Here is a 27560-nt window from a genome sequence, read left to right as displayed (position 1 = left end):
GGGAGCTTCCCCAAACAGCCATCTATTTCCCGACATTCCTCTCTGTGCACGAACCCTTTCATATGGTAATTAAACATCAAAACACCCGCGGCTTATAGACCGGTGCGGCTTATAGAAGAAAAAAATAGTCAATTTTGGTCCCGCGGCTTATAGACCGGTGCGTCTTATAGTCCGGAATTTACGGTAAGTTTGTTGTCTTCTTGTTTTTGTGCTTTGCATTAAATTTTTTCGATCTCAAATCGTTTTTATTGACGTAGTAAATTGTAGGCTATTCACTCTAAAATGGGCTCCCTCATGACTGTGAGAAAAGGATCATGTTGCTCCCTCACTCATGTGGCGATGCTCAAACCCGTTCATTTTGCACTGATTTTGCCGGTCAGTTTGTGGAGGCTTCTTCCCTATACAAACCATAGCAAACATTAGCCAATCATAGCCTCGGAATTGACTGCACGAGCTTGCGGCGGGCCCCGCGGAGTTACATTTTTTGAGAGGAGCGCGGAGCTCCGTGCAGTCCTCCCGCAGAGCCTGTGCGGAGCACCGCACAGAGCCTCCGCTCCGCGAACACCGGACACTCCGCAGTTAGTATAAATTAGCTTTTAACTGTTCTGTCAAACAATAACCCCCAAAAATAGAAAGAAGAAGAAGAAAATCCATGTCCTTCCTGTTAGTTAAATTGTGTTTGGTAAGTAAAGTTGAACTTGTCTTTGTGCCTGGCAAGGTGAACGAGGAGACGGGTAACAGGAGGCCAGTGATGCTCACGGTCCAGAGAGTGCCTCGCATGCCCAAGCCTGCCAAGACATGCAGCATGAGCATGACGGACACTGAGAGAGAGGAGGCAGACCGAAGCAAGGCAGAGGAGACACAGACTGACCCAGGTAATGGCGGCGACAGTCAACACTGTTAACCTGTATGTCGAAATGAGACTTACAGTCCCTGGAAACCAAAATCCACAAAAACCTTCTAACTATTAAATTTAGGGTCTTATGTGAGTACCGTAATTGTGTGCCTCAGAAACTGGTTTACATTACTTTCAACCCTAACCCCAAAAATCGACACTTTTCTACAAGGTCTGGATTTCCATTTCCTCATTGAAGAGAGCGGTGCGCGCAGTGCTAAAATGCATGATCTTATCACGTCATAAGATTTAATCGAATCGCATGCACGCGCGCACACACACAGTAGCGCTGTGCACTCGCAGCGGCAGAGATGTCTTCCTCTCTCCGAGCAACGCGCGAACACACACACACCATCTCTCTCTCCGACGGAGAGGGAAACGGAGAGTCTCCGTTTCTCTCTCTCTCTCTCTCTCTCTCTCTCTCGGAGACCTGCTGCAGATGGGACACGCCCACACAGTCCGCGGGAGAAAATACACTCTAAAATCTAATTGATTCTCATGACTTTTGCCATGACTGTCATACTTTGCGACGTTCATCATCGTTCAAATTTGGATGGTGGCTTATTAACATAGGTTCCTGTGATGTGATTAACTCAAAATGCTAAATAATAAAAAAAAATATTTCTGGTTTCCAGGGACTTTAAGTGCATTTGTGCTTTGAAATAGTCAGTGTAATATGGTTTAAAACATTTTCTCAGCAGACTCGGTGGCAGCAGTGGAGATGAGTGCGCCTAAGGATGATTCCAGCACCCAGCTGAAGGAGACCCCCTCTGCTCCTCCTCCATCCTCCTCCGTGGTGGAGTCGGACCACTCGCAGGGCTCCGACATCGTGGTGCAGGGCCTGAGCGAGGACATGACCACGGTTCTGATCCGAGCCTGCGTCAGTATGATCAGCGTGCCCGTGGACCCGGACACGCTCCACGCCACGCTGCGTCTCTGCCTGCGCCTGACGCGCACCCACCACTACGCCATGATGTTCGCCGAGCTGAAGAGCACGCGCATGATCCTGGGGCTGACGCAAGGCTCGGGCTTCAACGGCTTCACCCCGCTGGTCACCCTGCTCTTCAGACACATCATCGAGGATCCAGCCACACTCAGACACACCATGGAGAAGGTTCGGGGGCATTTCTCTTTTAGGTCTCCCAACTCCCAGTGGGGTCACAATATCTTGAGATATACTGTCAGCTTGTTTTTCATCAACACTTTATTTATTTGAGCTAAAAATGCTATTTTGATATATTTAAACATGGTACTCCTAAACTGTAACTGACAACATAAAACATCTCCTCCATGGCAATCTGCCCCTGTAGGTGGTGAGGTCAGCAGTGACCAGTGGAGCAGGTAGCACCACCTCAGGTGTGGTGTCGGGCAGCCTTGGTTCCCGGGAGATCAACTATATCTTGCGGGTCCTGGGTCCTGCTGCCTGCCGCAACCCCGACTGCTTTGCTGAAACCGCCAACAACTGTGTCCGCATTGCCCTGCCTGCACCCCGTGGAGCCGGCACAGGTGGGTTTGTGAGCTGCCCTTCTGTATATCCGGTCACTTTTGATTAAGAGTTGAGGTTTTGTCTTGGAAAAATATTCTAAACCCGCCCGTCAGAAGTGTTTAGGTGTGTGTGTTCCTTCTCGCTGATCCTCATTAGAGCTGTGCATCTTCACTGATCTCACGATTCGATACGATTCGATTATACAAGTCTACGATTCGATTCGATTATACGATGCATCTCGATGCATCGCGATGCATCTTAAATCGTTGCATCACTTTTTCCGCAATACATGATTTATTTTTTCTCACTTTCTTTTTTCTCACTGTGTGGCTACTTTTAAAATAAAAGTGCATTTGGAATTGCATTGTATTATGATCCATAATTAAAATAAACAACTGCATGTACTTACATTCTATTTTATTTGATTATAATTTTTTTTTTTTTTTTTTTTTTTTTGGTTAAATAATCGATTTTTGATATTTGTTAATCGATTCAGAATCGTCCTATTAAGCATCGCGATGCATCTCTGAATCGATTATTTTCAGCAGCTCTAATCCTCATCCTTCTATCCAATCCTCTCTTCAGCCTCTGACGATGAGTTTGAGAACCTGCGAATCAAGGGGCCCAATGCTGTGCAGCTGGTGAAGACCACTCCTCTCAAGCTGTCCCCACTACCGCCCATCCCTGACACCATCAAGGAGGTCATCTACGACATGCTCAACGCTCTGGCTGCCTACCATGCACCACCCGAAGAGCGTAAGACACGCAACCGTGTTTGTTTTGACCGTTTATTTCTTATATTTAATGGAAATTGTTCTTTGAGCATTTCAACTGAGTGTGGGGTGTGTGTGGTTGCAGCCGAGCGTCCAGAGGAGCGCCCCCCGGTGGCAGTGCCTGGAGGTCAGGACCTGTGCCAGATCCTGCAGGATGTGGGCGACGATGTTTACCAGCAGTACAGACTCACCCGGCAGCCCAGCGACTTTGAGCAGTCTGCGTTCCATATCAACGTGAGTCTACGCGAGGAGTCGGGCTGTTTTCATACTGATCGTGTGTGTAGCAACACGGATGCTCACAAGTCATTTTTTTGCAAGTTCAAGTCTTTGGTTCCAAGTCAAGTCTCAAGTCTTTGAGAGTCAAGTCTCAAGTCCCTATGGATGAGTGTTCTACCATCTCCTGCATGCTTTCTGGTCTGCTTAGAACACTGCAGCTCAAACTAAGCAATTCAAAGCATGTACTGTATTATCATCCCTCCTTGTCTATTAGAATACAGCATCAGCAATGATTAGTAGACATTTCCGTAATGTTAAAGGACCAACACAAATAAAGATTCTTCACAAGTCCCAAACCTTCAAGTCCAAGTCAAGTGTCAAGTCTTTGAGGACGAGTCTGAAGTCAAGTCTGAAGTCACTGTGTGTGTGACTTAAGTGTGAATCAAGTCCCAAGTCCCTACATCGCTGTGTAGCAAAGGTATGAAATGTCCTCAGTTGATGTTGGCAACATGTCCCCCTTTCTCTCAGGCGCAAGTGTTTGCTGCTGACGGAGGTGTGGCCGAGTCTTCCCAGTCTGGCACACCACAGGGTGAAGGTGAGCCCGAGCCGGTTGACATTGATTATTATTTTGAATGTCCTCGTTGAACTAATTGATCATGTGCCCTCGCACCACATCAGTTTGGCTTTACCCTCTTGTTTCTCCTCTCCTCTTGGCGTCCTCACCCCGGTGTCAGCCTCCACGCCGGAGGAGATGCGGGAGGAGAAGAAAGAGCAGGAGGGAGAGAAGGGTGCCAGCTCAGAGGAGGGCAAAGCGGCCAAGGCCAAGGCCAGCAAACCTCTGATGCCCACCTCCACCATCCTAAGACTCCTGGCCGAGCTGGTGCGCTCCTACGTGGGCATCGCTACACTAATCGCATCCTACTGCTACACGGCTGGACAGTCTGAGCTTATTAAGGAGGTGGGTGGTTTATCATAATTCTGCATAGTAGGGTTGTCAAAGGTATCGATAAGAGTCAATACAAAAAATTTGAAACGGGTACAATACTCATTTGCAACAGTTTTGATACCATCAGTGCTTTCTTTTAATGAAAAAAATTTCTGATTGTTCCCTCTCTATCATTGGTGGGTATCTGTTGCTTCAACAAGCTAAACGTGTTCTGATGGCTAGAGCAGGGCTAATCTGCTGTCTAAATTCAAAGTTTGATCAGGTCTAGATTATGGAGAAGTGAGCGTCTGTCCGTCCATCTGTCTAACTTTATTTTTATGCCTCTTGATGTGTCATCATCCCCCCTTCCCGTGGTATCGAAAATGGTATTGAGTATCGATATTTTCCTGGGTATCGGTATCGAAGTAGAAATTATAGTATCGTGACATCCCTACTGCATAGTCATGTTTTAATCCTAAATGGTTTTTATCCTAAATGGTTTTTTTTATCTTGATTTATTTTCTTCTTTCAATAAGGGGAAGCAATGTCGATGTGTTTCCACTGACTGCCCCCCTCTGTCTGTCTTGCAGGACTGCAGTGTTCTGGCCTTTGTGCTTGATCACTTGCTGCCCCACACCCAGAATTCAGAGGACAAGGACACCCCGGCGCTGGCACGCCTCTTCCTCGCCAGCCTGGCAGCTGCCGGCACGGGCACGGACGCCCAGGTGGCCCTGGTCAACGAGGTCAAGGCTGCCCTCAGTCGGGCGCTGGCGATGGCAGAAGGCACCGAAAAACATGCCAGGTAAGACGGCATTGCCAGTATGGCTGGATGAAGGTAACAATACACCTGCTAGTACACGCCCATTTTTATTTGTTTCAACTATGAATGAATGAATGAAAGGTTTATTTTCGGTCATAGGTTATAATGAACCACAAACAAAATGTAACAATTTGTGTGAATATGCAGCAAGAGAACATCATCATACATGTACATATCAAACCATTTCACACAAATACAATTTATACTAACAATGACCGAAAAATGGAATAGGCTGAAGCCAAGGCTTATTTTTTGCCTATCCTGTATTTGAATCAGAAATAAATCAGAAAACAACACTCATTCAAGTGTCACTAGTGAATTTGTCCCCTCATCCATGTCAGTAATGCACATTATCATACATCACAATAACAAAAAGATGCATTTTATAGGTTGTCCCAATTCACAGAATTTCACTCATTTACACTGTAATATCGATAAGGTGACGTATTGAATTGCATCAAACTGTCTCATCGTGATCCGCAGTATCAACATTTTATTGTGAGGTCACTGGTGTGCAACCATCACTCAATCGTATGAAAAACTCCATACAAAATTGTAATCCCTTTCTCACTTTCTCTCTGTCCACCTCCGTCTCATCTCTCAGGCTCCAGGCAGTGATGTGTATCATCAGCACCATCATGGAGTCGTGCCCCTCCACCTCCAGCTTCTATAGCACCGCGGCGGCCAAGACGCAGCACAACGGCATGAATAACATCATCCGGCTCTTTCTCAAGAAAGGCCTGGTCAACGATTTGGCCCGTGTGCCTCACAGCTTGGATTTGTCTAGGTAGGTACTCAAATTAATTACACCATATTTAATTAGTTTCACTGGCCAATTAGGTATTGGCACTAGTGCTATTTCAGCAATGCAATTAGGCCTGGCAAAAAATACTGGCATAAAAAAAGCTGTGTTCAAGCATGTTCAATATTTTAGACTTTTCAATTTGTTGGAATATTTACAACGTATAAAATCACTGTAGAATGGCACCATATTGATTTGTGTGTGTGTGTGTGTGTGTGTCTGCGCGCTTTAGTCCCAACATGGCCAACACAGTGAATGCTGCCCTGAAGCCTCTGGAGACGCTCTCCCGTATTGTGAACCAGCCCAGCAGTCTGTTCGGGAGCAAAGGAGGCTCCAGCAAGAACAAAACGGAACATGACACTGTGGGCACCGCCCGGGACAGCAACAGCAGCGCTCAGGACACGGGTACGCACCACGCAGGTCACATGCTCACATGCTCTTTGACCTAGAGATTCCTGAATCTATCCCTTGTGCTGATCTATGGGCCATATGGTGTATAATATTTCCAGGTGATTCAGGTGAGGCGGAGCCAGTAGAGGGCAGCCACAGGGTGCAGGGAACAGACAGTGACCTGATGGACGGAGAGACGGAGGGAGACACGGTGGTCATCGCTGGTCAGCCAGAGGTGCTCAGCACACAGGCCATGCAGGTGACTGGCTTGGATTACATCAGCGCGGTCCAAACTTGTTTTGAATAGGGGCCAGATTAGATAATGTGAAGATACCGGGGGGCCACCTGCTTCTCGTATCATACTGGGTTATTAAAAAAAATCACATACAATACAAATTGGATTTTTTTTTATCATCTGAAAACATTAGTTCCTACTTGGTGCTTGTCTACAAACAACTGTATGATAGTGCTGTCCTGTCATCATTAGGTGAAGGGAAAAAAAACACAGTCAAGTTTATTTGTATAGCCCTAATTCACAAGCATGTCTCAGAGGGCTTCACAGAAAATATGTCTAGCTAAATCTAGCTGACACAACAGTAGCAATAATAATAACAGATTAAACAATCATATGATATGAAGTGAAGTGAACTGTACTGTGTGGAGGGCCACATATAGTATATTTTGAGAGACGAGACAAGGGCCACTTAAAATCAGTCCGCGAGCCACAATTGGCCCCTAGGCCGGACTTTGGACATGCCTGTATTAAATCCTTTAACACAATGCTCAGATGGTATTGCGCCCCATTACCAAATAACACAAATACATGCCATACAGATAGGTGACATCTGCGTGTAATTTCCTGTGTTTCTAGGTGGAGAACGAGTTGGTGGATCTGATTGATGAGCTGCTAGAGAGAGATGCTGGTGCGGTCAACAGCACCATTATAGGTAAATTACAGCCGCCGATGCCCACATTCATTGGTCTGAGAGAGAGAGCAATGAGGTTAGGCTGAGAAGCCCAACGCTGGCGTCTCATTCGTTGTCTGTTCTGTCAATCAGTGGGACGCAGTGGTGAGGACGAATCGCAGGAGGACGTGTTGATGGACGAGGCCCCCTCCAATATTAGTCAGGCATCCACTCTTCAGGCCAATCGTGAAGGTAAAACGGCAAAACACAGCACAACTTGTGTTCTTCATGGGAAATAAACAAAAACAATTTTTTTTACCCCTGTACCACTATGACGACCACGTGTTTCTAAAGTTCGGCTTGTAAGGACTGGTTGCGTTTACCTCTACCATCAGATTCTATGAATATCCTGGAACCAGAGGATGAGGAGCACACGCAGGAGGAAGATTCTAGCGGCAGCAATGATGATGAGGACAGCCAGGATGAAGAAGAGGAAGAGGAAGAAGAAGAGGAGGAGGACCAGGCATGGAGGAATACAAATGAATTCAGAAAAAAAATGTCTTGGGTGGGATTTAGCTTCAAGACTCATAGCTGTCACTTTTTCCCCCCCAGGATGATGAAGAAGGAGATGAGGATGACGATGATGAAGGTTCAGAGATGGAGTTGGATGAGGACTTTCCTGACATCAACGCTGCACCCCACATCCGCTTTGAGAGGTTTGACAGGGATGATGACCTCATCATAGAGTTTGACAACATGTTCTCCAGCACCGGTGAGCGAGCTCTTCATGCTCAGGATAATGTATTGCCAGCATTTCAAGAGGCATGATGATCAGATTCATTGCTAGAGTTTAGACACAATAAAATGTTAAAGGGATAATACAGAAGATTTCAGTTTTGTTCTCTTGGGTGACACCTATTGGCGATGAGTGGTAATTGCAGGTGAGGTCCAAACAGTGTTATTATGTGACATTACTCAGTTTGTTCGGCCATAGTAACCAGGAATAGTTGTCAGGAACCTACAGTAACCTATCAGAGTGAGTCTATTGTGTTAGCTCCGCCCACCCTGTGTCACTCATAAAGTCTTGACTGACCCTTCTCACATTTTATTTTCGGAATATGAGTTGCTACCATCCGGGAGAAGATTCAGAGCTAGCAAACACAGGAGCAACCACTATAAGCTCTCCTTTCTCCCCACCTCTATTGCACTGTTGAACAAACAGCCTGCTCTACGCCCAGGTGTAGCTCTACCCCCAGGTGTAGCTCTCCAGTAAGGCTAGGTAGGTATCCAACTGGGAGCGGTATTTAAAGCCTTAGCGTTTGTTTGTTTTTGTTTTTACTGCTCTTACTTTGGTCTTATTCTCTTACCTCTTAATCCTATTTTTATTGGTTTATTCTTTTACTCTTTTATTCTTTTATCTAATCCGCTGCAGATTTTTATTAGATTTTTCCTTTTACGATTTTTATGGTATTATGGTTTTATTGCTTATTTTATTCTTCCCTTACTAATGGGATTGGATGATTTAAACACACCATGCAATAGGGCTGTGCAATCTTGTGCCTAGCTGCACTCTTCCTGTGTTTTAGTGCAATGCTGTGACTGTGACCGTGTCTGTTCTGTGTTACTGTGTCTGTTACACTGATGTTGGTACAAGCACTTTCTGCCCAAGACAAATTTCCCTCCTGGGACAATAAAGTTTATCTCATCTCATCTCATCACAGACACCAAGTTCATAAATGCTGCAATACTGAAAATGCAACGGCTTCCATCAAAGAGCCATAGGCTCAATCACCATTGTGTTAAGTCACTATCAGATAGATCGTGACTTAACAGACATTTATTTACATGAAAATCTTACGTATTATCACTTTAACACAAAAAGCAGAAAATACATTTTAAGATTTCCAGTTGCTTCAGCGGTCATGAACATGAATGACTCGGGGGGGGGTTGTTGCCTGAGCTGTCCTGAGCTGTCCCCCCCCCCCTAATGTCTGCCTACTGTGTTTTTTTGTTGTGCTCTTCCATCAGCTGACATCCCTCCCTCCCCAGGCAACATCCCCAGCTCCCACCCGCTGATGGTGCGCCACGCCGACCACGGCTCCCTCACGCTGGGCGCGCCGGGCACCAGCAGCCGCCTGGCACAGGGCATGGGCCGCAGCCAGCGCACGCTGCGCCAGCTCACTGCCAACACCGGCCACACCATCCACGTCCACTACCCCGGCAACCGCCAGCCCAACCCTCCACTCATCCTGCAGAGGTGAGAGAGGATGCCCTCGTGTTTGACAGGATATAATGCCCGCTGCTGTATCGTGTTAGGGGACATTCACACCAAAAGCGTTTTTTTTTTCAGTCAGAACGCTATGAAAATCATGTTGAGAGTGCTTCCATTGTGCACAAAACACAGGAGCGTTTTTTTTTAGCTTTGTTTTATTTTCCCCTGCAGTCGCGCGCACTAGAGTTGAGCACACAACGACCACACGGACGGTAGCCAGCTAGTTTTGTCTGTTTGATGTTGTTCACTGTCAACATGAAAGCCAGATTATTGTCAATTCTGGCAGCAGCGAGGTAGAGGATCCCTCTGGGAGGAGAAAAAGACGAGCAGCATGTTTTTCCTCCAAATGTTCAACTTTTTCAGCTTTAAAACGCCCACAGCGCTCCGCCAAAAAGACGAGACGCCACCAGCGTTTAAACGCCAGGTGCGTTCATTAAAAGAAGAGCCCGTTTAGCGCGTCCTTACATAGAGAATGAATTGCAGAAAGACGCTGGCAGCTCCAAAAACACTTGGTGTGAATGTCCCCTTATTCACCTTATGTAGCCCCGCCCACTTGACCCATTTGTGTTACGACGTCGTGTTCAAAACACCGGCTGTTTTACCTGCTCAAACTACAGAGATCGACCCGCATGGATCAGGGACATTCTTTATTTTGTTAAAGTTGAAAAAATCAGGTGCTCTGTAAATGGCTCACTTGCCAAATTTGATCAAACCTGGGGCCCCTTTTTTTACACATGTTAAAAAGTTGGAGTTTACTGCCACTCCAGAGTAACAGTCTTTCATGCACAGATGGTGGGTTTGGAATGTATCATTCTGTATCATGTAAATTTAGTATAGATTTTTTTTTCTTTTCTTCTTGGTGACCAATATGTACGTTTTGTGTTGTTTGTTTGTGTTGGTGTTGTTTTTTATGTTTCTGTCATTGGATTGTGCAAGATCTTGTTCTTCTGCATACTATATGTGACACAATATCAAAGCGTGACAAATTACCTTTTGAACACCTGTATGTTGTTGAAAAACTAATAAACAAATCTGAGAAAAAAAAAAAAAAAACTACAGAGATCGTCTCTGGTCAAAGCGAGTGACTCACTGAAGCAGGATGCGGGCATAAGCTCTGCCACAGGAAGTGTAAACACAATCCGTTCCAAGTGTGTTTATACTTCCCGTTAGTCTCTCAAGCCAGACCGTCTCTTCTACATCAGGTGAATAGCAGATCTGTTACGTTGAGTAGTAACACTGATGAACATGTCTGCTCCTCCTCTGTTCAGACTGCTGGGCCCCAGTGCTGCGGCGGACATCTTGCAGCTGTCCAGCTCTCTGCCCCTGCAGTCTCGTGGCCGCGCTCGCCTTCTGGTAGGAAACGAGGACGTGCACATCATCGCTCGCTCTGATGATGAGCTGTTGGACGACTTCTTCCACGAGCAGAGCAGCACTGGTGGACAAGCAGGTGAGAAGCACTCGAGGACAGTCAATGTCACGGAATTTACACTGTTGGGTTTGTATTGGGTGGTTTAGTGTGGGGTATACGTCAAGTCTATGATTCGATTCGATTATACGATGCATCTTAAATCGATGCATCACTTTTTCCGCAATACATGATTTATTTTTTCTCACTTTCTTTTTTCTCACTGTGTGGCTACTTTTAAAATAAAAGTGCATTTGGAATTGCATTGTATTATGATCCATAATTAAAATAAACAACTGCATGTACTTAGATTCTATTTTATTTGATTATAAAAAAAAAAATTAAATCGATTTTTGATATTTGTTAATCGATTCAGAATCGTCCTATTAAGCATCGCGATGCATCTCTGAATCGATTATTTTCGGCAGCTCTATTCCTAACTGGCATCCTTGTGATAGGGAGCTACTGTATGTCAGAGCCACCCCTCCAGGTTAGGCTACTCCCTGAAGTCGAGCAGTAGAAGTTAAGTGACAATGTGCAAATCCTACTGGCCCATTTATAGGTGTACTAAATATGCAAGAGTATTTTTACATGTTACTGTTTATAACACATGGCGTTGGGCCGGGACGGGCCTAAATGGGGCATAAATTAACCCATTGATACCTGATGCAGCATTTGTGTGTGTATCCCTTTACACGGTCTTAAAGGGATATTCACGCAAATGCTGCATCAGGTATCAATGCGTTAAGAGTATACCCACTTCTCCAGGCACCACTACACCATTACATTACATTACGTCATTTGGCAGACGCTTTTATCCAAAGCGACTTACAGTAACACATTTTTCTCAGGAATAGAGAAATCAACTATGCAACACAGTCTATGACAGCTACAACTTCTGAAGGAATAGTGGTAACGTTTTTTTTTTAAAGAGAGAGAGAGAGAGAGAAAGATGTTAGTTCAAGAAGGGCCCAGATGGAGCCTGAAAAGGTGTGTTTTTAGTCTTTGCCGAGAAAGATCGGCAGTGATTTGGCCGTCCTGACCGAAGGTGGTAGCTCGTTCCACCATTGAGGTGCCATTGGGTTGAATTCCTAACAGTTCTGTCCTTCTGTCTCCACAGGCACCCTCTCTAGTATCCCCACTGCCTTAACCAGATGGACAGATGAGTGTAAAGTGCTGGATGCTGAGAGTATGCACGACTGTGTAGCAGGTAGGCTGCTTTAAGACTTAAGACTTAGGAGTGTGTGTATCTCAATTGAACATGCATCTCGATTCAGTACACCTAAGATACATTTTAAGCAGGCAACAAAATCAGACAACCTCAGAGAACCTGTGGGTACTATTCGGTGGGGGGGGGGGGATCGATACAGCATAGTATCATGATATTTTGTGGGCAATATATCGTATATCGAATGCCAAGTATCGTGATATTTTATTATACAAAATATCAAGTGCATCATGCAACATTTATGACAGATTTTTATGGCAGTGTTGGTCAGTCTGTCTGCTTGACCATCCCATTTTGCTCCAATAAATATGATTGAAGTGAGATGAACAGACTGGAAACTTTATCTCATTAGATAAAACACATGTTGACAAAGTGTTTACTTTTGGGACATCATTTGCAGTTGAAAAAAAGGTAATAAATCACAATATATCTCAATACTCAATATATCGCATTACTAGCATATTGCAATACTATCGGATCGTGACTTAAGTATCGTGATAATATCGTACCGTGGGGCATCAGTGATTCCCACCCCTACTAATCAGTGAAGTACTGCCTACTTGCTATGCCATAGGCATACCAGGCTGCTGCAGGTGTCTTAACCTCTCAAGAGGTACAACCTCCACCATCCTATCCCACAAGCCTGCATTCATTTAAGTACAATTCCCTCCCAACCTTTGCCAGATACAAGCTGTCTGTACCGGGCTGCACCAGTCTTAATGCCTAACACACTTGAATCAGTGAATCATTCCATCCCTACCAGGAGGTCATTCTCACACACCAACATTTACACATCTCACAACCCAGGATGAATGAGTGATGTTGTCTATTGTGTTTCCAGTGGTGAAGGTGCCCATCCTGCAGCACCTGGAGAGTCTACGAGACGAGGAGCTGGAAGAACGTCGTGAGAAGAGGAGGCGGCAGCTGGCTGAGGAGGAGGAGGCTAAGCAGAACGAGAGGAGGGCCTCCGGAGCAGAAGAGGCCAGAGAACAGAGCCTGCAGGTCAGGAAACCAACACGTACAGAAGAGGAGGGGGGAAATCAAACATAGAAGTAGGCTACATCTGTCTTTTCAACTTCAACTCTTTGTTTATATCTATAGGGTTCTGGATTGGGGACCGTTAATGGTGCAGAGAACACGGCAGGTACTGTGATCTTGTACAGTTTTTGCTTTTGATTGTATGCATACTGTTCCAATGCCTAAGACTGAAGACCTTGTCTGGAGTGGACACCCATCTCGCTGATGGGCACCCAGCAGTGCGTGCTGTGGGATGAGGTAGTAGTTTGTATAGTTTTAGGATCACACCAGATCTGGGAGATAACTATACAGTCTACTGTCTTTCTCACGGCGACGCGATAGCAACCCGCGATCTTCATCCGCAGCTGTGGAGATCCAGTCTTACTCGCAAAATTGCTAATAAGTGTCCAACTGAAAATGTGATCAGTTGCATTACTGGCATTAAAGTTTCTAATGTTACCTAGCTCTGCACAATGTTGCTTCATGATGTAGCTTTTTACACGGATTCCTATTGTTTTTCTGCAGTGTGACTATGCTGTGGTGAGGTAGTAAGTTGTGTTGTTGTTGGGGATAAGGTTTGTGTACCCCGTACAGGAGATAACGAGACAACTTACTGCCTTCCTCAGTGTAGGCTCTTGACATCCTACCTGTGTTTCTGTTGAATGTGGTCAACATGCTCATTCCAGTCCTGCTAAAGTGAGGGTTTAGCTTGGCACACACTTTGTTGCATTTTACTTTGAAACATTTTTAAAAGGCTTTTGGAACTATTTATGTTTTAGCTGCAGTCTTAATATGTAATAGTATATTAAATGTATGTAATAGTATGTTTTTTCTTTGACAATATATTACTCTCATTAGTATATTTATCTAATATCACACTGCTGTGCAACATCCCCCCCCACCTTAAGTTGGTAAGCGCAAGTTGGTAAAGGAAAGATTTGTTTTGATAGCAAGTCATTGGAGACAATCATATTTTCAGTGACAACACCAAACATCCAAATGAGTATTACACTATTTCCATACCTTGTGAATGTGTACGATCACGGAGTACAGGACCACACATTTCTGATATTGTCAAAGCAAAAACCCTTAATATCAAGTGTGTACACCCTTCACATAGATGTTTTCTGGTTGTTGCAGAGGGTGAGCAGGCCCAGAGTGGCACCGCGTCGTGTCTGGACCCACCCAGGGTCTCCGAGGGCTTCCTCACCGCGCCCCCGTCAGGAGAGGTCACCCCCACCACCCCTGCTCCTCACGAGCAGGCCCTCGTCTCCCTGGAGACCGCCATCAGCCAGCAGGTCCACCAGCCAATCGCTGACCTGCTGCTGGCCGAGTCGCACGCAAACTCACTGGCCGCTCTGGCGGGGGCGGGACTTCCATCCGCCAGCGCCGATAGGCCCAGCAGTGAAGCAGAGGCGTCCCAGATGGAAATGTCCCCAGCGCCCACAATCGGTGAGAGAGGAGGAGGTGGTGGAGGAGGAGGAGGAGGAGCATTGGATGAAGGCAGGGAAGGTAGACTAAACTTTGAAAACTCTCTTTATACAGACTGGCCAGCAGTAAGAGCGCACACCTGTACTGGCAATGATGTTGGTGACCATCGCTGGTAGCCAACATCTGTCATGCAATTTTCTGAACAATGTGCATTACAAATCACATTGTCACCCATGATTTCTTCTGCCATCCATGAAATTGGAGAATGGTGTATTGAGTAAGGTTTGCCCCCCCCTATCCCCTCTACTCTTTCCCCTCAGCCTCCCTGAGTCCGGACCTTGTGGAGGCCTCCGAGCCTCCAGTAGTGGGCGTGTCACAACTGGAGGGTTCACCCATGGACACCAGCAGCCCCGCCTCTGCCACACAGGAAGAGGCTGCTGCCAACCCCGCCCAGACTGCCCACCTGTCTCAGGAGCTGTCTGGCAGTGCGGACAGCGGGCTGGCAGACAAGCAGACGGATGCAGACACAGGGTGAGTCGCTTTAAGAGTCATCTCCCAGTGGAGTTTGCATGTTCTCCCCGTGCACCCCGGGGGTTTCCTTCATATAGGAACCCCTTCACCAAAACATGCAATATCCTGGTTGCTGATGTGGTTCCTCCTCTGGTCGTTAAGGGCGCCTGTTCAGAGGGAGGGGAACTGGTTGGAATAGCGTGATCCTCCCACGTGCTATGTCCTACCGGTGAAGCTTCCCCTGTCAGGTGAAAAGAAGCGGCTGGCTAACTGCCCATGTCTCGGAGGAAGCATGGAGCCAGTTTCGGCTCTCCCCAGATCGGCAGAGGGTGGAGTAGCAACCAGGATAAATAAATTAAATTAGCACTAATGGGGGATAAAAAATCGGGGGGGGGGGGGGGGGGGGGAGAAAGAATTGTCTCCCAGAAGGCTGGGGGTACATTAGGGGGCAGCAGAGGCGTGTAGATAGAAGAGTCGTGACATCTCCATTCACTCCAATGGACCAGTTTTTTACTCTCAAGAGTTCCAGGAAGTAAGGTCCTGGATTAAGCAGCACTGTCGAGTTGCAGCAAAATGGACAGTTTGTGTTGTACTTTCACACTTTTTTTTTCTTTTCTTGAATCAAATTGTACATTATCAGCTTTATTTTAGCATTCAAAAGTAGCGTGCAACGCTTTCCTCGCTGTTCATTGGCTAATAATGAGTCACGCATTTTGGTCCTCCGCTGACGCCACTCTCTCTAGAGGACACTAGGGGGCAGGTATGTCACAGTTATAATTACCGACTGATTGTAAGACGAGTTGTTTTCTTCTTCTCTATTTCTAGCTCTACTTCTGTCTCGTCCCCTGGGGAGGTGATGCCCAGGAGTGACAGTGCTGACAGCCAGTCTCAAGCCATTCAGGAAGAGCCCCTCCCATCAACCAGCAATGATGATGAGGACCCACTGGCAGGTAAATGCAATTTCACCGCCATGTTTTTTTTTAATTGTTTTGTCATTATCTTATATCTAGTTAGGAGTTCATTTATTTTTCTAGCCCTTGATCACAAGTGAGTGAGACTAACTACAGTACATCAGTGATCAACAATCTTGGAACAGAATGATGAAAGACAAACACAGGGAAGCAGAACAAAACATAAGAATCAACCGTTTATCAACAGTTGACAACTGTTTCTGTGTTTTTGTCACGGGAAGGCATCAGTCTGCCAGAGGGTGTGGATCCCTCGTTCCTGGCAGCTCTTCCTGAGGACATCCGTCGAGAGGTGCTGCAGAATCAGCTGGGCATCAGACCTCCATCCCGTCCTCCAGTCACCTCCACCCTGCCGCCCTCCACTGCACCTGTGCTCGGAGGACCAGGGGTCACAGAGGTCAGCCCCGAGTTCCTGGCAGCTCTACCACCCGCCATCCAGGAGGAGGTGAGATATCCATCATGAAGAATTATAGTTAACACAATCCTTTTTCATTGCGCTGGTTTAGAAGTGTTGGTTTCCCATGAAATCAGTCTCTGCAGAGAATCTGCACATAACCAGTCCCTTTTAACTAAAGCATGGCTGTTGTTGGCTGTACTAGGTGCTAGCCCAGCAACGGGCAGAGCAGCAGCGCAGGGAGCTCGCCCAACAGCCGGCGCAGGGCGACACGCCCCTGGACCCCGTCACCTTCATCCAGACGCTGCCCTCAGAGCTCCGGCGCAGCGTCCTGGAGGACATGGAGGACAGCGTGCTGGCCGTCATGCCCCCGGACATCGCCGCCGAAGCGGCCGCGCTGCGCAGGGAGCAGGAGGCCCGCCAAAGGCAGCTGATGCACGAGAGGCTGTTTGGCCACAGCTCCTCCTCAGCTCTGTCAGCCATCCTGCGCTCGCCGGCGTTCACCAGCCGGCTGGGGAGCAACCGTGGCGTCCAGTACACCCGCCTGGCTGTGCAGCGAGGAGGTACCTTCCAGATGGGTGGAGGAACCAACCACAGCAGGTGAGAGTTCATTTTTTTCTTATTATTAATACTGCATTTGTGATAAGATAAAAAAGTATCATACAGAGATTTTATTATTTGTTGGTGTTCCCCCAGGCCTTCCAGTTCCAGCGTGGACTCCTTGTTGCGTCTGCGCGGTCGACTGCTGCTGGACCACGAGGCCTTGTCCTGCTTACTGGTGCTGCTGTTTGTGGACGAGCCCAAGCTGAACACCAGCCGTCTGCACCGTGTGCTCAGGAACCTCTGTTACCACTCTCAGACCCGTGGCTGGGTCATCCGCAGCCTGCTGTCCATCCTGCAGCGCAGCAGCGAGAGCGAGGTGTGCGTGGAGACGTCGCGCCTGGAAGACTCGCGCGGCAAGAGGAGCTCCCAGGGCGGCTGTGGAGGAAAAGGCTCGGCCGCCGCCGCCACCTCCTCCTCCTCCCTTTCTTCATCCTCTTCCTCCTCCTCCTCTTCCCTAGAGCTACTGAACCGGGTGGAGTCTCGCAGCTCCAGCCAGCTCTCCTGGCTCTCCGTTTCTATGGACGCGGCCCTGGGATGCCGGACAAACATTTTCCAGATCCAGCGAGTGTCGGGTCGGAAGCACGCCGACCGACACTCGGCCGGCGGGTCGACGGGACCCGGGGCGCTCGGAGTAGGAGGCGTGTCTGGGACCGCGGCGGGAGTCACGTGTGCCGCCGGAGGTGGAGGTTCCACTGTGCACATCCACCCGCAGGCTGCTCCGGTGGTCTGTCGACACGTATTGGACACACTCATCCAACTAGCCAAGGTGAGAGTCCATCAAACATCATCAAAATGTCTTTGCTGTCAAATCTGTGAATTCTCAATTAAGATATGAACTTGGTAATTAAGAGTCTTATCTTCTTGCTTGTCTTGTCTATGCAGGTGTTCCCCAGCCACTTTACGCAGCAACGTTGTAAGGATCTGTCATCGTCGTCCTCCGACGCTCTGGACTCTCGTCTGTGTTCGGCCTCCTCTAGGGGGGCGGAGGTGGCTGGGTCCAGGTCAGGGTCCCTGTCCCAGAACAACCCCAGCTCCAACTCTTCCAACACCCAGAACTCCCTGGGCTCCTTTGCCATTACACCCCAGTCCCTGGGCATCTCCACTGACTTTTGGGACCTCCTGGTCAAGTTGGACAACATGAATGTGAGCCGCAAGGGCAAAGCCTCCATGAAGACAGTGCCTCTGGGGGGCAGTGCCGAGGCCGAGGGGGCCCAGTTCAGTTTGGAGGCCTCCCCGCTCGGCCAGCTGATGAACATGCTGTCCCACCCCGTCATCCGACGTAGCTCCCTGCTCACTGAGAAGCTGCTGCGCCTGCTCTCCCTTATCTCTATCGCCCTGCCTGACAACAAGGCCACAGAGGTGCCTGCTGGACACCCTACCCCGCAGGCTGCCAGCGCCACTGCAGCTACCAGCTCAGGAGCGGCCGCTCAAGCCACCACCACCCAGGGTTCAACATCGACGGTCTCTGCCGCCCAGGCCATTGTGGCGGGCCTAGGAGGCTCTGTGGTTATTCCAGCACAGGGTTCCTCCTCAGGGACGGGCCTAGCAGCCTCCCAGACATCATCCTCCACAGCAACCTCTATTCCCACCTCCACTGGAATCATCTCCACAGGTAGACGGTGATGTGCTCCCCAGAAAATACATCTATGTATTTGTTGCTCCCGATGTAACCATGGTTTCAGTAGAGAATAACGCAAATGTGTTTTGGGTGGTTTGTCGAAAACAGTGAAGCAGAGGGCCGCTGCTGCTAGCAGTACTGAGAGCGACAACAAGATGGCCTCCACTGGACTCACTGAGAAACAGCTACAACTCTCTGTCGAGGTATGGCGGGCGGGGGGGGGGGGTGTTCACAGGGTTGTCAATGGCGACATATTGTCCCCATGACTTTGTAAAACCTGGCATTTTAAAGATTTAAAGATCATGGAAAATGTCATGTAGTGCTAAAAAAAAAAAAGTGATTTGATCTGCAGCAAAACAGTAAAAGGATTTTAAAATCTCAGTAGCATAATAACTTTCATTAATCATAGACTTTTGCGGTTGAGTATACCCTGCTTCTACACTTTGATTCATAATATCTCAAATGATTTTCTGACACCCCCCTCCTCTCCTCCTTCCAAGGTGTTGACATCTCACTCGTGTTCAGAGGAGGGTCTGGAGGACGCAGCCAACATCCTGCTCCAGCTGTCCAGAGGAGACGGTGTGACCAGAGACACGGTGCTCAGACTGCTGCTGAGCGGAGCGCGACACCTCGGATACACTCTGTGCAAACAGATCGGTCAGTCCCGCTCCTAGTCTACTACACAGATTCCAATTCTCCTGCTGATATGGCTGCTTGATTGATTGATTGATATTTTTATTTAAGTGTCATGCACCTGGGTGCCCAGCCCATATGGTCTTACAAGACACTATATCATAATTACAATCGCCAAGATGGCCACACAACAAATCATAATGTACCTTTGTACAGAATCAAGAAAAGAAAAGAAAAGAAAGGGCATTTCACTGAGACATTCACTTTCCAGAAACAATTATACAAATATAGCCGCAAGCGGCGATGCGGGGTCCAAGCTTCCGGTGACTTGGGGGGTATATGTCAGATAGTGCACATTTATTCAGACTTGGTATGTGCACAAGTAAACAAAGTTTGGTTGAGATCCGGTGACCTGATGGTTTCCAAGCAGTACTAGTAGTAGTAGTAGTAGCAGTAGTAGTAATAGTAGTAGTAGTAGTAGTGTTGGTAGTAGTGGGAGTGGTAGCAGTAGTAGCAGCAGAAGTACTAAGAATAGTAGTAGTAGTAGTAGCAGCAGCAGCATTAGTAGTGGTGGTTGGCTGTTATAGCGCCACCATCTGGTGGATTGGTGTAATTTTTTCCTCTGAGTAGTGGGTGATGTCTTGAAACTATGTGGAAAGGTGGGTGATGTGGGGCGTATGGTTTCTGAGATCCACACACTTTTAGGGCAGGAAAAGAACAAAAGCAAATACACACAAGTTTAGACATTTATCATTTCAAAACGGTTTCACGTATCCAAAATCCTTTAATAACTTTAGGTCGGGGTAGTCCATAGATAACCCAGAAAAAGTTTCGTGTGATTTGGCCAAACAGTCTAAGAGGAGCTCGCAAAAGTAGGTTTTTGATAAAATTCAAAATGGCGGAAAATCTAGGCACACGCAAATGGGCGTGGCCTATATGGATAGATGCATATTGATCCAAGGAATCCAGGATAAGTGAAATTTTGAGTATAGGACACACGGTTCAGAAGATATGGACCATAAGGCGAAATGGTCTGTTATAGCGCCACCATCTGTTGGATTGGTGTATTTTTTTTTCTCCGAGTAGGGGGTGACCTCTTGAACCTATGTGGAAAGTTTAGGTGATGTGGAGGGTATGGTTTCTGAGATCCACACACTTTTAGGGCAGAAAAAGAAGAAAAACAAATAGACAATATAGCCGCAAGCGGCGATGCGGGGTCCAAGCTTCCGGTGACTTGGGGGGTATATGTCAGATAGTGCACATTTATTCAGACTTGGTATGTGCACAAGTAAACAAAGTTTGGTTGAGATCCGGTGACCTGACGGTTTCCAAGCAGTACTAGTAGTAGTAGTAGTAGCAGTAGTAGTAGTTTTTTCAGTTTATTTATATTTAGTAGTAGTAGTAGTGTTGGTAGTAGTGGGAGTGGTAGCAATAGTAGCAGCAGAAGTACTAAGAATAGTAGTAGTAGTAGTAGCAGCAGCGGCAGTAGTAGTGGTGGTTGGCTGTTATAGCGCCACCATCTGGTGGATTGGTGTAATTTTTTCCTCTGAGTAGTGGGTGATGTCTTGAAACTATGTAGAAAGGTGGGTGATGTGGGGCGTATGGTTTCTGAGATCCACACACTTTTAGGGCAGGAAAAGAACAAAAGCAAATACACACAAGTTTAGACATTTATCATTTCAAAACGGTTTCACGTATCCAAAATCCTTTAATAACTTTAGGTCGGGGTAGTCCATAGATAACCCAGAAAAAGTTTCGTGTGATTTGGCCAAACAGTCTAGGAGGAGCTCGCAAAAGTAGGTTTTTGATAAAATTCAAAATGGTGGAAAATCTACCACACAGAAATGGGCGTGGCCTAGTGGGTTAGATACATGATGCTCCAGGGAAACCAGTAGATGTGGAATTTTGATTCTACAGCTCGCAGTTCAGAAGTTATGGACCGACAAACGTGAAATTGGCTGTTATAGCGCCACCATCTGGTGGATTGGTGTAATTTTTTTACTCTGAGTAGTGGGTGATGTCGTGAACCTGTGTGGAAAGTTTGGGTGATGGGGGGTGTATGGTTTCTGAGATCCACACACTTTTAGGGCAGGAAAAGAACAAAAGTAAATACACAAAAGTTTAAACATTTATCATTTCAAGACGGTTTCACGTATCCAAATTCTTTCTAAGTTTTTAAATCAGGGAAGTCCAGAGATGACACACAAAAAGTTTGGGCTCATTCGGGCAAGTGGCCTAGGACGAGTTCATTTTTTTTTTTTTTGAGAAAGTCCAAGATGGCGGAAAATCTAGGCACACGCAAATGGGCGTGGCCTATATGGATAGATGCGTATTGATCCAGGGAATACAGCCGAAGTGGAATTTTGATTCTACGCCTCACGGTTCAGAAGATATGGACCATAACGCGAAATGGTCTGTTATAGCGCCACCATCTGGCCGATATGGGTAATTTTTTGTTTCTGAGTAGTGAGGCACATTTACAATCTATGTGCCCAGTCTGGCTACGCTGAGCATTACAGTTTCTGCTGTACATACAGTTTTACCGGAGAAGAAGAAAAAAAATAATCGGAACAGATACAATAGGGATCCACGCACTTCGTGCTTGGACCCCTAATTATGCTGCAAATGCTCTTTCTCCCACATATATTTTGAACCCTCCTCTTCTCTCGTTTTCTCAGGCACGCTATTGGCCGAGCTCAGAGAGTACAACTTGGAGCAGCAGAGGCGGGCACGGGCCGATGCCCAATCCCCTGATGCCCCTCCAGAGGACTCCTCCCTCTCAGCCAGGCTCAAGGGCAAAATGACTAGCAGGTTAGCTTTGGGAGGCTGTGGGGAAGGTGTTAGGTTGGGCAACACACCTTGCACGCTGATGGTACCCAATCTAAACTCCATTTAACTTCAGCACAAATACAAAATGATGACCCAGTGGTGTGATACTGGTATACCAAGTATACCCACTTATGTTTCAGTCGCCATTGAAGATGCCCGCTTCTAAATCACTATAGTGTGACTATTGCTACCTAGCAGGGCAAGGAGAGTGAAGGAATATGTAGCTATCTATTGTTGTTTGATGAACTGTAACTCAATGTTAGCTGTAGCTAAATAATTTGCAGTGGTGCAGCCTATATCATACAATTGTCTTTTGAGTTCAACTGAATAGTCGTTTTAAAAAGTCTCCTATATGCAGCCATCAGTCCTGTACCTACTGAATACATGCACTGATCTGTTTAACAGAGCCAACTGGAGGCAGGAATCAGACAGACCAGCAGAGTTCAGGTGACTGAATGTGTACAAATTAATCAAGCTAAACTAAGTGTATTCCTGGTTTTGCTAAAGATGATGTTTATGTCATAAAAGTGATGCCCCATCTCTCCTAACGTGGCAGTAGAATTTTATTTGATTTAAAATCAAATTTTAATAAAAAAGAAGTTAAGTGCCAATGTACAAAATACTACTACTGGTACATTTTTGGGTGAACTAAATAAACGGGTAGTCTTACATGTCACTGTTTTTAACACAGGGTGTTTATCTTTTGCTGGACGGGTCACTTAAAAAAAACTCTATTCATTTATTTTGGGGCATAAATTAAGAATATACCCACTTCTCCAGGCACCACTACACCACTGATAAATGACTCGGGGCTCACATAAATCAGGTCTTAGGTCTTGTGGCAGTGTGTGTACATAGGCGATTGTTTGCATATGTATGTGTGCAGGTCAATTTCTTTATAATAACTGCAATTGCCTTGTTGCCTTGTTTCGTGTGTTGGCTGGGCAACAGGTTCGACGGGGCGGAGAGCGTCGTCATTGTGGCCGCCCAGAAGCGCACACTCGGCGGGCGCGAGCTGCAGCTGCCCTGCATGAGTTCCCTCACCTCCAAGACGTCGACGCAGAAGTTCTTCTTACGAGTCCTGCAGGTTATCATCCAGCTTCGTGAGGACACGCGCCGCGCCAACAAGAAGGCCAAACAGACAGGACGGTTAGGTAGGAGGACGCCACACATATACCACAGTATTCTGACTGTTAACGCCTCCATTATTTCTGTTCATTTATAGAGAGCCAAAGTGGAACGTCACTTCCTGCTTCAGCACTGTACCAGAGATTTTCATCCACCATTTGTTTTCCCATAGACATTTCGTAAAAATACTTATATGAAAAAAGGAGCGTCCGCACACTCAAATCTGTGCAAATATCTTCTATCTATATGCTCCTTTTTTCATTCATCTTGATACTTTTAAGCTCCAGCACCTCAGCAAAGTCTGATACCGGATGAGCGGTGGTCATTTTACTATTTTGTAAAAATACTTATAAAAATAGTTTTACTTGTTCAAACCAAACAATACAGATATATTTAGAAACAGGAGAGATCGCATAACATTTAACTCGGACCAAAACGTAAAAGATGCGGCGTTAAGGAAAATATATTTTCAATGTTGTTTTTTTAGTTTTGGTCCAAGTTAAATGTTCTCTATGGTCTCCCCCGATTCTAAATATAGCTGAACTGTTTGGTTTGACCAAGTAAAACTATTTTTATAAGCATTTTATGAAATGTCTATGGGAAAATAAATTGCGGAAGAAAATCTCCGGTACAGTGCTGAAGCAGGAAGTGACGTTCACTTTGCCTCTCTATTGATGGTTTTCTCTTCCTCCCTCTCTCTCTCCGTGGCTTCCAGGCTCCACCAGTCTGGGCTCGGCCAGCAGCATCCAGGCTGCGGTGCGCCAACTGGAGGCCGAGGCCGACGCCATCATCCAGATGGTGAGAGAGGGCCAGCGGGCACGCCGGCTCCAGCAGGCGCCCCCGCCCACCGCCTCTTCTTCTGCCTCCGTCGTCGCCGCTGCTGCTGGATCGTCCGTGGTGCTCCCCCACGCCCCCGCTGGTGCTGCAGCTCCCCCTGCAGGCACGGCTGCTGCTGCTGCCACGGTTAGCATGTTAGCATGTGCTGCACTGACAGCAGGCACACTGCGCACACACACACACTTACCAGAGCCTGTTGGAAAACTAGACAGCATATTAGCAGTTAGCAACAGCTATCTACAGACTACTGTGATGATGCACACATAGGCTATGAAGCTGCTGCTGTTATCAGACATGCATCATGTCTATATCGGCTTTGTGCCAATAGAGACATTATAAGCCAAATTAACCCATTGATACCTGATGCAGCATTTGTGTGTGTATCCCTTTAAGACCGCGAACCGCGGTCTTAAAGGGATACGCACACAAATGAGGGATATACACGCAAATGCTGCATCAGGTATGAATGGGTTAAAACCCAAGGCAAACAAAACAATAGGGGTGTTCAAGATTAATCGTATAATCGATGCATCGCGATGCGGACGTGTGAATCGAAACGAATCGTTGACAGATGAATCGTTGAATGGTTTGTTTAAATTTCTGTTCACATTCAGATTTTAAAGCACTTTAAAGTAAAAAAAGAGACTTGATATTTATCTGACTGCTTGTATTAATTGATGAAAAAGTAGCCATGTGCAGTAATAGTACAGAAAATTGAGGATTTGATACTTGGAGCTGCGATACTGTTGGAGCTGTATTGAGATGCATCGTGGAATCAAATCGAATCGTTGACAGATGAATCGTAATGGAATCGCGAGGCCAGTGAAGACTCACAGGCCTACAAAACAACTTGCGCACATTACTCTTATTTGCAAAAGAACAAAACACTCACAATAAATTGCATCCTAAATGATTGTATTACTTTGATAACTGCTATAGACATCATGCAGATTGCACTCAGCCTACAGTACCCTGCTATCTTGTGTGTCACGTACTGACAACAACATCCACTGTGCTGACATGATCAACACTGACAGCCCTCAGCAGCAGCAGGAGGACCCATGTGCCAATGATGCTCCCGCATTCTTTATCATCCTCTTGTGCATTGAGATGTTTTCTACTGTTGACATGGTCGGTGTGACGTGAACGTGCTGCCTGCTCCAAACTTTACAATCTGTTGACGTGGTCGGTGTGACGTGAACGTGCTGCCTGCTCCAAACTTTACAATCTGTTGACGTGGTCGGTGTGACGTGAACGTGCTGCCTGCTCCAAACTGTAGGATCTGTTGATCATTCTGATGTCTGTGTGTTGTGTTGGCTGACATGGCTTCATGCTTTTGGCCCCTCCCTCCCTACTTAGCAGCAGTACCTCTCTCCTCTCACAGGGTTCGTGGGACTGTCTGTCATGAGGCAGAGAGTCAGTCAAGATGGTTATACTCTGAATACATTGGCGTCATATTAATCTTTATTTCTGCCATTCTTTTTTCTTATCTGCCCCCCCCCCCCCCCCTCTGTTGTTCATCCTGTCCTCTGCCCCCCATCCTGTCCTCCCTGGTTTGTGTCCCTTAGTCTGAGGTGCAGTCCATGTCAGAGGCCCAAGCAGCCCACAGAGACGAGTCCCCCATGGATGTGGACCAGCCGTCCCCTCTGGAGCAGGACGCTGCACCTCTGGGTAGGACTTGCCTGCACACACACACACACACGTATGTCAGTAACCCAGGACACGTTGATCCTATGTTAAAAGTGCTCAATTTTTATTTGGCATGTTTGAAAAATGATAACATATTTGCCAAGTACAACAGGTGCATGAGGAATTAGATTGATTAGACTGACACATTACAGGATTGATCCTATGTGCAGGACACAACATGACATGTAGCATCATGTCACATACAGTGCAGAGAAGACGCTCTCTAAGGCCTTGGCCACACTGATCCGTCAGAAAATGGACAGAATTATTGAACGGACAGATGTCTGTCCGATGCATGAGAACTGAGTCTACGTCAAACCCCTCGCCAAAAGCGCCGGCACTGCTGCGCGGCCGGCAAACCGGCCTGCGCAGCCTGCGTGCAGCTCCTTGGAAATGTGACTCGATGCAAATGACATGAACAGCGCGAGTATAATATAATGTAGATCATGTGCAGATAACTGGAGAGAAGTATATGCACTACATTCTCCCCTTGGACTAACTTCTAGTCACTGAAATCCTAGTGAAATCACACAATTTTACTCATTTTGCTGGGGAATCCCTTATAGCCTCGTTCACCGCCTCGTCTTCTTTGAAGTTGAAACAAATCTCGGAACGCCTCCTCTCGAGACCTCGACTCTGATTGGCTAAACGGACAGTGACTATCCGACCATCCGATACGTCCATCCAGAAACAGTTCATCCCTCTTCAACTTTCTGTCCATCAAAACGTATGCAAATTTTCTGGATACGTACGCTTCTGAGTGCTCCACGGACAGTCGGACAGCTGTCATTGAAAATGAATGGAAGTGAACAGAGAAATGAACGCACACGGACAGACACCACGGATCAGTGTGGCCAAGGCCTAACAGAGTAACTGTACTACAATACTACAGTCGTACACATAGTAAGAACCAAAGAATTGTTCCAGTCTAGCAGACGTAGATGGTAACAGAAGGGATGCAATCTATTTTCTTCTTCTTTCCTTTTTAAGATGAAGAAGGAAACGGCCAATCGGAGAGTGAGGAGAGGCTTCCGGAGCTCCCTCTGCTCAGCGAGCAGCTGCTATTGGACGAGCTGTGGGATATGCTCGGGGAGTGCCTGAAAGAGCTGGAGGAGTCCCATGACCAGCATGCTGTACTGGGTATGTGGAATCCTTTTTTGGCAAATGCCTCTTAAAAAATTGTGATTGACTTTTAAAAGAAATGTCCTCCATGTGATATGGAATTTGAAACCTAGATGGGTTTTTTTGGTAGCATGATTTGAGTGATGGAGCATCTTAGTCATAATCCCTTTGTCTCTCCAGTTCTCCAGCCAGCTGTGGAGGCCTTCTTCCTGGTCCATGCCACGGAGCGGGAGAGCAAACCCCCGGTGAGAGACACCCGGGAGAGCCAGCTGTCCCACATTAAAGATGAGCCTCCCCCGCTGTCCCCAGCACCCCTCACGCCCGCCACGCCTTCCTCCCTGGACCCCTTCTTCTCCAGAGAGCCCTCCTCCATGCACATCTCCTCAAACCTGCCCCCGGACACCCAGAAGTTCCTCCGCTTTGCCGGTGAGTCCAGCAGCAGATCAGAGTTAGGAGAAATGACGTGGCTTTGTTTTGAAGATGTAGTACAGAGCCTAACATGCCTCCATCCTCTCTCTGTCCTTTTTAGAAACTCACCGCACAGTGCTTAACCAGATCCTGCGCCAGTCCACCACTCACTTGGCCGACGGGCCCTTTGCAGTGCTGGTCGACTACATCCGCATCCTGGACTTCGACGTGAAGAGGAAGTAAGGAGGATGATCTT

General features: G+C 46.9%; 1 protein-coding gene across 1 annotated transcript in view; it reads left to right on the top strand.

The window, feature by feature from the left end:
* huwe1 (HECT, UBA and WWE domain containing E3 ubiquitin protein ligase 1) overlaps positions 1–27560 on the top strand; it is a 74975-nt gene that overhangs the window by 40086 nt on the left and 7329 nt on the right. Inside the window, exons 42-78 of the mRNA XM_083657007.1 lie at positions 719–875; positions 1594–2009; positions 2206–2401; positions 2967–3137; positions 3240–3388; positions 3899–3965; positions 4105–4328; positions 4886–5097; positions 5720–5902; positions 6150–6322; positions 6427–6566; positions 7179–7254; positions 7366–7464; positions 7608–7735; positions 7825–7984; positions 9241–9469; positions 10753–10931; positions 12010–12099; positions 12959–13119; positions 13219–13261; positions 14275–14586; positions 14886–15096; positions 15901–16025; positions 16268–16488; positions 16643–17037; positions 17134–17806; positions 17923–18652; positions 18767–18861; positions 19159–19315; positions 21970–22102; positions 22526–22567; positions 23072–23274; positions 23964–24211; positions 25654–25756; positions 26765–26914; positions 27077–27322; positions 27426–27543. Of these exons, the coding sequence (XP_083513133.1) occupies positions 719–875; positions 1594–2009; positions 2206–2401; positions 2967–3137; positions 3240–3388; positions 3899–3965; positions 4105–4328; positions 4886–5097; positions 5720–5902; positions 6150–6322; positions 6427–6566; positions 7179–7254; positions 7366–7464; positions 7608–7735; positions 7825–7984; positions 9241–9469; positions 10753–10931; positions 12010–12099; positions 12959–13119; positions 13219–13261; positions 14275–14586; positions 14886–15096; positions 15901–16025; positions 16268–16488; positions 16643–17037; positions 17134–17806; positions 17923–18652; positions 18767–18861; positions 19159–19315; positions 21970–22102; positions 22526–22567; positions 23072–23274; positions 23964–24211; positions 25654–25756; positions 26765–26914; positions 27077–27322; positions 27426–27543 (7415 nt within the window). The remainder of the gene's footprint in view (positions 1–718; positions 876–1593; positions 2010–2205; positions 2402–2966; positions 3138–3239; positions 3389–3898; positions 3966–4104; positions 4329–4885; positions 5098–5719; positions 5903–6149; positions 6323–6426; positions 6567–7178; positions 7255–7365; positions 7465–7607; positions 7736–7824; positions 7985–9240; positions 9470–10752; positions 10932–12009; positions 12100–12958; positions 13120–13218; positions 13262–14274; positions 14587–14885; positions 15097–15900; positions 16026–16267; positions 16489–16642; positions 17038–17133; positions 17807–17922; positions 18653–18766; positions 18862–19158; positions 19316–21969; positions 22103–22525; positions 22568–23071; positions 23275–23963; positions 24212–25653; positions 25757–26764; positions 26915–27076; positions 27323–27425; positions 27544–27560) is intronic.

Source organism: Poromitra crassiceps, assembly GCF_964638095.1.
Source record: "Poromitra crassiceps genome assembly, chromosome: 20".
NCBI lineage: Eukaryota > Metazoa > Chordata > Actinopteri > Beryciformes > Melamphaidae > Poromitra > Poromitra crassiceps.
The sequence above is the reverse complement of the archived record's forward strand: the minus strand, read 5'-3'. Positions and strand labels throughout refer to the sequence as shown.